Source organism: Bombus pyrosoma, linkage group LG3, assembly GCF_014825855.1.
Source record: "Bombus pyrosoma isolate SC7728 linkage group LG3, ASM1482585v1, whole genome shotgun sequence".
NCBI lineage: Eukaryota > Metazoa > Arthropoda > Insecta > Hymenoptera > Apidae > Bombus > Bombus pyrosoma.
In genome coordinates, this window is record NC_057772.1 from 16,132,746 (window position 1) to 16,146,216 (window position 13,471).

The 13,471-nt window shown below is 40.3% G+C and overlaps 1 protein-coding gene across 1 annotated transcript; it reads right to left on the reverse strand.

Moving 5' to 3' along the window:
- Positions 1–9,871: 9,871 nt before the first annotated feature.
- LOC122566124 lies at positions 9,872–12,488 on the reverse strand. Its single transcript, XM_043722893.1, has 2 exons — positions 11,784–12,488; positions 9,872–10,066 (listed from the first exon to the last, which is right to left on the reverse strand). The coding sequence occupies exons 1-2, from the start codon at positions 12,486–12,488 to the stop codon at positions 9,872–9,874; spliced, it is 900 nt and encodes a 299-aa protein (XP_043578828.1).
- Positions 12,489–13,471: the final 983 nt, after the last annotated feature.

The window sequence follows — 13,471 nt, forward strand, 5'->3', positions numbered from 1 at the left end:
AAATCGTACTTAAACAATAGAACCTTTGTAGTAAAAATAAATGACGCATATTCTGAAATTAAGGATATCAAGGCAGGAGTACCGCAAGGAAGCGTCCTAGGACCAATATTATACACGCTCTATACAGCAGACATACCAACAACTGTCAACAGCAAAACTCTAATGTTCGCGGACGATACGGTCTTACTAACTAGACACGAAAATCCAGAAACGGCTGCCGCACTATTACAAGAACACATTACAAAAATTGAAAAGCAAACAAATAAAAGCGAACACCAGTAAGTGCAATCACATAACATTTACGCTTAGAAAAGGAAAAACACCAGACATCCAACTAAATGGTGCCCACATAGCACAAACAAAGCATGTCAAATATCTAGGAATACATTTAGACAAACGCCTTACATGGAAGTATCACATAAAATCAATAACAAACAAAATACGTGAAAAAATGAAGCAGATGTACTGGTTAATCAATAGAAAATCTAAATTAAGCATAATGAACAAACTAAACATATATAAAACAATAATCAAACCAATCTGGACATACGGAGTCCCACTATGGGGGATGGCAGCAATGAGTCACATAAATAAAATAGAAACAGAGCAAGCAAAAATCCTAAGGACAATAGTTAACGCTCTATGGTACGTCAGAAACGAAGATATACGAAAAGACTTAATGATTCCAACAGTTAAAGAGGAAATCGCCAGATATGCAAAAAAATATAAAGAAAGACTTGCAACACACCCAAATCAGCTGGTAGCTGAAACGAATAAAACAATAATAGAAAGAAGATTGAAGAAGAAGCACCCTGCAGACCTCACAATAGAACAATAAACAACCTGGAAGATGGAGTCCCGCTGGGGGTAACCATCCACATGCTATATTTCATCAAAACCCAAACTATAATATTTTACCAAATGTTCTAATGGACAAATTGTAAAATGACTTATTTAAAAATAAAAAAAAAAAAAAAAATGTTTCTCCCATAGACTATAACGCTAAACATGGGGCAGCAAATTTATCACAGTAAGAGACAAAAATCTTTTGAAATGCATAAATGCCAATAGACTTAATTACCTCAGTATAAACGAACCCATTTACTGGCCCACTGACACTAACAAACTACCTGATTTATTAAATTTTTTTATAACTAAAAACATCTCGCCAAGATATAACCAAATCAACTCCTCTATAGAACTCTCTTCAGATCATTCACCCGTTATAGCAACAATTAACTCAACAAATATTGAAAATCAACCTAATGACTTTATTCATAACCAACTCACAAACTGGCAGTTCTTTAGGGAAGTTTTCAATCATTTAATATCAGCCTTAATATTCCTAAAAACAAATGAAGATATAGAAGCAGCCACGGAATATTTAAACACCAACATAATAAACGCGATCCGTTCTTTCACCCCTACTAAGAATTTTGTTAATAAACATGAATACCACCATTACATAATAAAAAAATCGTAGAAAAACGCAGACTTGTAAGAGTATGGCAAAGTCATAGAACACCTGACTTGACGGCAACGACTGTTTTCAAAAATATTTTGCTAATCTATTTCCCACAGCTGACTCCAACTACTCACTATGGAAGACATCCAGAAAACTCACTCGTCCTCCGCAAATAATCCCTCCAATTCGCTGTCCGCAAGGAGGATGGGCGCGTAGCCCTATATAAAAAGCCAATTGTTTGCATGTCACTTAACTGATGTTTTCAAACCGTATTCCTCCACTATTACAGCGGAAATAACTGGATACTTGCACTCACCCTTCCTATTGAGACTTTCTCATCTCTGGAAGTTAAAGAATTAATCCGTCGTCTAAATCCCAGGAAAGCATCGGGGCATGATTTGATAAGTAATAAAGCTATTAAGAAGTTTCCCATAAAAGGGATTGCACTCATCACTTTTATTTCTAATGCAATTCTTCGCCTTGAATACTATCCTAAATCTTGGAAAATATCATTAATTACTTTTATCCCTAAACTTGGGAAACTAATACACGAAACTATCTCTTATCGCCCAATTAGTCTTCTACTTACTTTGTCCAAACTATTTGAGAAGATGCCAACGAATCGACTCCTTCCACTCTTAGAGGATTTGAAAATCCTCACATCATCAATTCGGTTTTCGGAAGCAACATTCTACGATAGAGCAAATTCATCGTTTAACTCATAAAATCAGCTAAGATTTAGAAAAGAAAAAATATTGCTCTGCGGTATTCCTGGACATTCAGCAGGCGTTCGACACAGTGTGGCATGAAGGACTTTTGTTCAAACTAAAGAAAATCCTACCACACACCTACTACTCCATCTTAAAATCATATCTAACCAATAGTGTAATATCGAAAATATATATTGTGATGATTTATTTACAATGAATAGATTGTACAGATGTTGATTAAACAGGAAACGATGGTTGTTTAACATGAACTAATCGCGATAACGTACTATAATCTAGACAATTCAATAGTTAATTTGCAACTCTCATCACCACGGATCCAACGCTCTCTCTCTCTCTCTCTCTCTCATGCGGACCACACTCTCTCGACAACGCTAGTGTGACATCAAACACACCTCAACCTACATCAGAGATAAGACATCGACCCCGAGCTTCGGACACTTCTCCACATCATAACCTACACCGAGCCTCTCAACATCCTCAAACCAAAATGTATATAAGCCGAGACTTCAGCCAGCTCGGGCAGTTCTTGTTCTAGTTCTTGTTCTTGCGCAGCCCTTTTCTCCGGTTCAGTGTCATTCTAAGTGATAAATTTACAATAAAGTTTGATAAAAGAAAATTAATAGCTGGGTTACGACTCAGCCTTCTTTTCTCTTATCATCCAACCCTGAAGTTTACGTGACACTAGCAACACTATCCCGACAACGCAACTGGCACTCTCTGACTTCTCGATTCACACGCTCTAGCTTCTTCACTGCCACTGATTGTTCTACCATCCCTTTGTCCTTTTATAGGCCCACCACGCACATGTTCCGCAACCGCTCGTGGCCAGGGTCAGGTAGGCCTTTTCTACGAAACTATTCAATTGAAGGACCCAGTTCTGCCCGAGCAGCCGAGCTAAACGGACGTGTGAAACAGTGCTTCAATAAGTGCGACAAGCGGGGAAAACAAAGTGACTAACGACAGCGCCCATCGCCAATCGGTTGAAAATATAAAATGCAACAGCAAATACCACCAATAAAAATAACAAACAAAGGAGAAACATACTTCATAAACAAAACTACGGATTTAATAAATCTAAATCAAACAATAAACGATGATCAAGACTGCTCAGCTAAAAATGAAATAGAAATGGATACTATACAAAAGAATGACGAGAAGAATAACATCAACAATGAACTATCACACCATGATGAAAGCTGGAAGGTGGTAACATCCAATAAAAAACGAAAAATAACAACAAACACAAACTTTAGGAGGGCTGCAGAAACAGAAAAACAGCAATGGCTACAAGAAATCACTCTCCGAAACTCCTTCAGTGCACTGCCAGAGGAGAAAGAAACAGATCCAGCCGAAAAACCAATAACCCGCATCGCCAAACCACCACCAATTTACATAGACGCTCAAATAATAGACCCCTCATTGAACTACTGAACAACACGGCAGGAAAAGAAAACTACATTATTAAACAATTAAAACTGGACCAGGTAAAAGTACAAACTAACATCCCAGAAACTTTTAGAAAAGTGACAAAAGCACTAAAAGAGAGAAACGTCGGGTATCGCACTTACCAGCTCAAAACTGACAAAAGTTTTATAAAAAGTATTACAAAGCAGTAATAAGAGAATTACACCCAAAAACAAATACAAGCAATATATGCGAGGAATTAGCTAAAATTGGACACCATGTAAGAACAATAAGCAACATAACCAGTTATAATACCAAACAACCATTACCTCTGTTTATAATAGAACTTGAACCCAAAAACAATAACAAAGAAATTTTTGAAATTAAAAAAGTTCTAAACACAATAATAACAGTGGAGCCACCTAGACCCAAAAAAGACATACCTCAATGCATACGGTGTCAGCAATTTGGACACACAAAAAATTACTGCAACAGAAACCCGGCGTTTGTGACAAGTATATCACAGCGGGAGACTATAACTTAAAGCACACACTATGGGGATCAAGAATTACTACACCTCGAGGTAGAACCCTGGAAAAATACATTAGAAACAATAACCTCAATATATTATCCACAGAAAGACCGACATACTGGCCGACAGACCTGAGCAAAATACCTGACCTACTCGATTTTGCAGTTACAAAGGGACTAAACGCAAATAAGCTAAAAATAGCATCCAGTCTAGAGCTTAGTTCCGATCATACACCCATAATAATTACTTACAGAAACAAACCAATACTTTATAACAATCTAGATACACTATGCAATAAAACCATCAAATGGCAAACATTTAGAGAAATAATCGGGAGCAAGATAAACTGCAACATCCCATTGAAAACATCCGAACACATCGAACAGGCAGTAACAACATTTACAGAAACTATTCAAGAAGCAGCATGGGCAACCAATATACCTGAATCAACCAAAAGACAAACAAAAATAATTCCGCCAGACATCCTTGAAAAAATTAGAGAAAAAAGAAAAGCGAAAGCAAAATGGCTAAAACATAGATCACGAGAAAACAAAAAACATTTAAACAAACTTGCAAAGGAAATAAAAAACAAAATAAAAGAGCACAACAATAACGAATTCACAAAGTTCATAGAGACACTCTCTGCACACGAGAACTCCAACTACTCCCTATGGAAAGCCATGAAAAAATTAAAGAAACCAATAAAACTAGTCTCAGCAATCAAAAAAGCAGATAACACATGGGCAAGAAGCAGCGAAGGGCAAGCTGAAGAATTTTCCAACCACCTATGCAAGCAATACACCATACCTAAAACAACAGCACAAGAAATTAGAAACATAATCGAAAAAACAAAAAACAATAAAGCACCAGGAATCGACCTAATCAATGGTAAAATATTGAAAAACCTTCCTCCAAAAGCGATACGACTAATGACAATAATATACAATGCAATACTAAGAATCCAATACTATCCTAAACTATGGAAACTAGCATAGATCATAATGCTACCTAAACCAGGCAAAGACCCACACCAAACAGCATCTTACAGACCAATATCGCTACTTTCTGTGTTTCCAAAATACTAGAAAAAATAATATGCGCCCGCCTAAAACCAACAATAGAGAAGGAAAAATTAATACCAGACCACCAATTTGGATTCAGAAACAAACACTCCACGATAAAGCAAATGCACAGGCTCATTAATGAAATAATACTAGCATTAGAAAACAAACAATACTGTACAGCCCTCTTTATGGACATGGAGAAAACATTTGACAAAACAAACCACGAAATCCTACTACAAACAATCAGAAAACAATTCCAGGAGCAAATATACCAATTAATAAAATCCTACTTAAGCAGCAGAACCTTCGTAATAAAAATCAAGGACACATACTCTGAAGTTAAAGACATCAAAGCAGGGGTTCCGCAAGGAAGCGTCCTAGGACCAATACTATACACATTATGCACGGCCAACATACCAACAACTACCAATAGCAAAATACTGACATTCACGGACGATACAGCTGTCTAGTCAGGCACACTAACACAGAAACAGCAGTCACATTATTACAAGAACACATCGCAAAAATATAAAAGTGGCTGCAAGTTAAACAAATAAAAGCAAACCCCAACAAATGCAACCATATTACATTCACATTGCTAAAGCAAATGCCACCAAACATCCTACTGAACGGCACGCACATAACACAAACAAGACAAGTCAAATACCTAGGACTCCACATAGATACACAACTCACATAGAAACAGCATAATAAATCAATAATAGACAAAATACAGACAACAAGGAGACAAATGCATTGGCTAACAAGTCGAAAATCCAAACTAAGCATAGAAAATAAATTAAAAATATACAAAACAATCATAAAACCAATCTGGACGTACGGAATACCACTATGGGGGACAGCAGCAATGAGTCATATAAATAAAATAAAGACAATACAAGTTAAAATTTCCCATAGACTCAAATACCCCATGGTACGTTAGAAACGAGGACATTCGGAAGGACCTGGGAATACCAACGGTTAAGGAGGAGATTAGCAGATGCGCGGAAAAGTACAGAGAAAGAATAGCAACACACCCGAACCGGCTGGCTGCGGAAACGATCAACACATCAAGCATAGGAAGAAGACTGAAAAGGAAACACCCAGCAGATCTCACAAAGAATATAACTTAACAAACACGAAGATGGTACCCCGCTGGGGGTAGCCACCCACATGATAATCAAACAGTTAAAAAGTTCTACCAAGTGTCCAAATTGGACAAATTGTGAATGCAAAGTATTAAATAAAAAAAAAAAAAAAAAATATTGAAGGACCGACGACATATTGATGGGCCCGACGGCGCCTCGGCTCTCATGACACTGTTCATGGTTTACCCGATATCTCTTAGGCCTTTTGTCCACGATACTACAATAGGCTGTTCATGATTAAATACTTAGACGCTATAACCGCAACATTTCCAATAGAAGCTGGCATATCCCAAGGCAGTGTCCTCGGACCTCTGCTGTTCACCATGTACACTGCCGATTTACCAACTTTAGCAGAGATAACCACAGCGCCATTTGCTGATGATACAGCTTTATTAGCATTCCACTCAGACCAGATAGTAGCCTTCTCAACACTCCGGCGAGGTCTCGACATTATGGAAAAGTGGTTCTACAAATGGCATTTCAAAATAAATGAAAATAAATCCAGTCATATAACCTTCACGCTGCGAAAACAATCCTGTCCACAGGTGACCATAAATAATATTTCAATTCCAAATAAAAATTCAGTCGGATATTTGGGCATGATTCTGGACAGAAGAATGACATGGAAACGACACATCGTAGATAAATTCAAGCAACTTAAATTAAAATTTAAAAAATTCTACTGGCTTATTGGCAGATGTTCCAACTTGAGTGTGATGTGAGTAAAATAATGCTATATAAAGCCATATTAAAACCTGTTTAGACCTATGGGATCCAACTATGGGGAACAGCGAGTAATTCCAAAATAGAAATTCTTCAACGATTCCAATCAAAAACTCTAAGATCCTTAATAGATGCACCTTGGTATGTTACTAACGAAACAATACATCGCAACCTTAAGATACCTACAGTTAGAGAAGAAATATCCAAATTCAGTAATAGATATAACATAAGAATTAACAACCACCAAAACCCACTAGTTAGTCAATTACTTAACACGATGGATCAGATCTGCAGGCTAAAAAGACATTACCCTCTAGATTGAAACATTAGGTTCAGCTAGAACCAAACATACGATAATCATTTATTATTCATGTTATAGTACCATGTTAGAATAATTTACTTATAATTTTCAATGAGAATTGATTGTAAACTACTTCAAAATAAAAAAAAAAAGTTTCTTCTAAGAAGTTCAATAACTTTTATCTGAAATATTTTTCGTAATTCTGATATTTACAGAAATAATCACGTATGCAGCAAGGAGCATACTGTATTAAAAAATCTCTTCATATCCGGTCGTCTTTGTCATCAGCGGAACGACAAATAAAAGCGGGATTATTTAATTTGTACTTTACAATTTGTCCAGCTGGACATTCGGTAAATTTTTTTAGCATAAGTCCATTCTGTAGTAAAATTATTTGGAGTCAGTGCTATACGAAACGCATTAGGAAGAACTGTGAGAAAACTGTTGTTTCCAAAAATCAATTAATTGCGAAAATCCGATATTACGATACAAATCGAGTAAAATAGCGAGTGTTATGGGGGCTACACGATATGTCGATATTGAAGAGAAAGCCAAATATAAACTAGCCGTGTCGCTTGTACACAAGTCCCCGACACGGTAGAACGGAACGCATCAACACGTATAAGAAACGCATAAACCGTTTTCGATATGTGGTCGCTGCGGGCATTTTGCGAGTGAATATAAAACAAAAAATAAAAAAGAAATGGAAGAACCCGAGTAGCGTAAACGCGAGCAGAAATAGAACGATCGCGGATAAAAGCGGCTGTGGATCATATGAAACCGCGAATTATAAATCCAAGCAGTCGATTAGTAAATGACGGTTGGATGAGGAAGCGCAACGGAATCTTGCTTGGTGGAGAAGATAACAACGATGATCGACCTAAGGGTATGTGTTAGAGGCTCAGAAACAATAATAGAGTAGACAAAACATCTTGCATACCACAGCCATCGAAACAAGAACCAGATACTAACAGGATAGCAGCGTCTGATAAACACCCGACCATAACCCCTCCAGAGAGGCCAAACCTTAGTATAAGAACCTTCCCAAATCAATACTCAACGACTTTTTGTTATAATACTTTGAACCGTTACTCTATTGGATTCGTACCATAAATTTCACTATCATATTTAAAGTCCGAATTTTTTACCTTACTTGCGAAACGTTCGAACTACGACGCGAGGAGATCACCGGTAAGCTATTAATTTATGATTTCCTGTGTCTTCTACGTGATACATGCGATGGAGTGTTGTTTTAAACAGCATACGAAGTTAACGATCATCGAATCAGTGTAAGATCACAAAACCCGATACACGGCAAAGGATAACCCTGAATGTCCTTTTAGAAACCCGAAATTATATTTTTCTTATGTTTATAATATGTTAATTGTAAAATAATATTTATTGTAAATAAACATAACAAAGATATATTTTTTGTGGATATATTTTTTCTTTTTTCTTGATTTTCATATATCTGTGTACTTCTAGACGTGCCTGCACATACAACATGTTAAATGAGAGAAAGGTGAAGAAAAAAATTTATATTGAATATCACCACACCTTAAAAAAGTCGGTAAAAATAAATTCTCATATTCTCTTTTAATATATGCAATTGTATATGCCTTTCCTTCCATTTAGTTCTTCTGTAATTAAATTATTAAACTTTGTAAAAATTTTGGAATGTAAAGTAATAGGATTAACAGGATGGGCCACGTGAAGGCACTAAAGGATGTCTTTACCATTCTAGAGTATGTTTAATATTCATAATCATTTCATGGAAGAAAAGGGAAGGAGATCAAAGAAAGTCACATGTATCGTACTGTTAAAAGAAAACAATATATATATATATATACTCCGTAAAAGATATATATATATATATCTTTTACGGGAAGATAAAACATTAAATATGATCAGAATTGGAAGAATGTAAGTGAAAAAATAATACGCATATGTACATACAGATATACACAATTGCAAACGAAGCTTACAAGCACGTAGAGTTACTGTTAGAAAAAATGAAACCGGTTAAAGATTCTTCAAATACGATAATCTTTATTCATTTTTTCATTCAGAGCAGCAGTCTCCAACCTTTGTGCTACTACGCCTCTACGAAAAAAAATTTTTTTCTGCGCCTTCCTACCTTTTATTTTTTTAATAGATATAATAATATAGACTCGTTTTAAGTAATAAAAACTTTATTACGAAAAAAAACCGAAAACTACAATTAACAGAATAATAACAAGATTTTGCTATAACATATACGTACATGTATATTTATTTTTATATTAAATTCTTTTTAACCATTTAAACCTACTATATTTATCGCATCAAAATTTAATGCGAGGGTTGTTGTTGTTTATTGGCAAATATCGAGACCCCAAGTTTATCAAATCTTGGGGGCAATGTGGGAGTGCCACTCGTATCTCTTTTTCGACTACTAACCTGGCTCGATATTTGATTTTCATTGTAGCCAGTGCCGAAAAGCCCGTTTAGCATAAATAAAACATTACAAACGGTAGAAGCACTTGCACTGCTTTGTAATACAAAGATTCATACCCCCGCTAAGATTCATCCAAAATTGAATTAAGGTTTGATTTTGAAACTTTTGTTTTAGTGAGCTACCGCATGATAATTCTACCAACTTTTCCTTTTCAATGGTTGTCAGCTCAAATTCGTAATCTTCATTGTCGATAAATGGATTCTGTATCCATAAAAACTTTGAGAAATCAATTTCAATCATCTTTGAAATAATTTGAAAAAAGCAGCACTGAACAATCCAAGTTTTCAATAAAAAGATTTTTGCTTGCTTCAATACTGGCTGTGGTTCAGAAATCTTTTGAAAGTGAAAACATGTCCAACTCATTCTTTTGTAAATTTGACTTCTATAACTTCAACTTTTTAATGAGCTTCTACCTTGTCTTTTTCAACAAGTGGATGCATTTATAATCCCTAAATTGATTTATTCAAACCGCTCAATTTTCAAAAAATTTCAATCAAATAGGCAGGTTTAACAATAAAATTATCGTTCGTCTACAAATGTGCATCTTTATGATGATTTTTTTTCGAGAAAGGTTGCTGTTTCTTCTTTGAGTTCAAACATTCTTTGAATCACTTTTGCACGAGATAACCAGCGATCTTCACAATAATACAGAAGTGAGGTATAATTAACTTCCACATCTACACACAGCTCTGCGAACAGTCTAGCTCTCAAAGGACTGTTCTTAATGAGTTTATAATTTTCCTAACTTTTGTAAAAATATTGTTAAGTCCCCCGCTCATATTTTTTGACACTAGAGCTGCTCTATGAAGTATACAGTGCGTCCAGATAGCATTGAACGGTACAATTTTCGTCATCCATGCTTAAATCTCTGCGTAGAAATATTTTGGGTACAGCGCTTTTTCGTAACGTACCCGAAAATGACTTTTTAAAAAATGCCGACTATACGTATATATAACTTATTTTTTCTTGCACGTGGAGAAATCCTCATGAACACTCCGCTGCCGCTAATAACGGTAGCAGCAGAGTAGTGTTGGACACCTACCGACTAAAACTCCACGTTGGCCATCCTACGCGTATGACAGGGGGTGCTCCAGGAACCTCGGGTGAATTACTTCTGTTGCGTCCCCTCCTGCGTCCTCTCTTCGAGCCAGTCCTGTAGATTCCCTAGCTGTTGAATTTGGCGCTAGGGAGGCCATTGCCCCTGGCGCCGTCCCTCCTTCTAGTCGCGGTTCGTTGTGGCGGCAATGAATTAGTTCTAGGCCGCCTGACTGCCATCCTCCTCCATCGCGTTATCCTACACGGGTGAGAATTTCTCTTTCTCTCCCTTTCTGCTCGCTCCTTTGCGAGCATAACACGCTCGCAGAAAAGGCGGACAGCCTCATTTTCCTGTGGCCCGCTCAGCATCGCTGCTATGATCGCTGAGGGGGTCAGCCTATGACGTGCCGCAGGGTGTAACGGGGCAGCTCCCATGCCAGACAGGCCTCCAGCGTATGCTGCGCCGTGTCCCTGTCTTCTCCGCAGTGGTGACAAATATCCGTCGTCTCCCGTCCGATTTTCCTCAAGTACTCCCCGAACACGCCGTGTCCCGTGAGTATCTGGGTCATTCTGAAGGTGAGCGGGAGGCCGCGGCGGCTTCTCCATGTCCCCCAATTTGGGAGAACTGTCGCCGCGCCTCGGTGTTCGCCTCCTTCGTTGATCAGCTGGGATCGCCACTGGTCCCATGCGTCCTCCTCGGCGGTTCCTATGTCGTCTGGGGCCGCCTGCCCGGCCGCGTCCCCTCCCGGGTCCCACGGTCTCCTTTACTCGTACCTCTTCTTGAGCACCAACGCCCGGAGCTCCCACGGCGGAGACACGGCCAGAACGGTCGCCGACGCGTGCGACACTGTTCGGTATCCCCTGAGATTCTGATGGCAATTACCCTGTGCAGCCTCCTGAGAAGCAGGATACTGCGGCGACTCGCCATCAGATCGTCCGCCCATACCGGGACCCCGTACATCACCCGGGTCCGAACGACGCCCTCGTATAGTCGGCGCACCGCGACACCCGCCCCGCCGATGTTCGGCAGCAGGCCGCACAAGGCGTTGGCGGCCGCCGTCGCCCTCGGGATCAGGAAGTCGAAGTGCGGCTCGAACGTCCACTGGCTGTCGATGTCGAGACCCAGGTATCGCATTCGCGATCCCACCTCGACGGTTTCTCTCTCCATGCTTATGCTCAGTCCGGGCGGGGGAGCCCCTCGCCTGTTCTTGTCGTAGAACCAGATGGCCTCCGACTTCATAGGAGAGACTCTTAGGCCCAGTCCGCGCACCGGAAGTATTGCGCAGGCCGTTGCGACTTCGCCCATGCGCAACATCTCGTGCCACCCACGACTCCCGACCAGGACCAAAGTGTCGTCAGCGTAACATACCATAGCCACGCCCGGAGGCAGCGGGCAGCGCAGTACGCGATGATCCACAAGATCGGCACCAACACCGAACCCTGCGGTACGCCGCGCTCGACGGGCCGCCTTTCCTGTCCTTCCCTGCTGGCGTAGTATACCCACCTGTCGTCGAGGTAGGCGCGGATCAGCCGAACGAGGTAGCTGGGAACTTCGAAGTGTTCCAGGGCCGTCACTATCTTGTCCCATGATGTGGAGTTGAACGCGTTGACGATGTCCAGAGATACCGCCAACACCTCGTCGCCACGGGAAATCATGTCTTCTGTGTGTGTCGATCGTCGAGCGTTCCTTCCGGAAGCCGTACTGGTTTTCGTGCCAGCTCGATACTCGCCCCGACATGTGTCGTTCCAGTCGGGCGGCGACGACTTTTTCGAGGAGCTTACCGACCTTGTCCAACAGGCATATCGGCCGGNTACGCCGACGGCGAATTCATCGGTCGGCCCTCTTTACGAAGCAAGACCAGCCTCGCTGTCCGCCATGCCCGGGGGTAGACTCCCTCTTTCAGACATTTTGTGTAGAGACGCCGAAATTTGGGACCCCCCCCCATGACCCCCATTATTTCCCCCCAGATCCGGCCCGGGATTCCGTCCGGGCCTGGCGCCACATCGCGTCGAGGCCATTCTTCTGGTCGCCTGCCACAGTTCTTCCTCCGTGACTTCCCAGTCATCTGTCCACTCTCCGGTCCAGGTTGTGTCCCGCAGCTGTTCTGCCGCATTGCCCTCTTGCGGCGGGAAGATCTGCAGCAGCAGCGCCGGTTCCATCTCCGTCGTTGCCAGAGGTCCCTTAGCGTGAAGCTTTCGCGTCACCGTGCCGTATGACCTTCCCCATGGGTCGAACTCTACTACTTCTACCAGTTCCGACCAGGCACGGATCTTCGCGACCTTAATATCCTTCTGTAGCGAGCGCCGTAGCACGCGGTACGCTTGGTAGCGCCGGGAGACTTCTTCCTCGTCGCGTCGTCGCCAGCGGCGGGCTCTCAGGTACCGTCTTTGGGCCCAGACGCACGTATATGTAACTATACGTAACCTAACCCCAATCATCTAAATCGCAGTTAACCAACCACTACATACATCTATCACTACCATTTATATGAAAACGATGATAACTGATGATATCCGTTGAATTACTGTTTATTAAATCACGATTTATATACACGCATTTTTTATAATGAC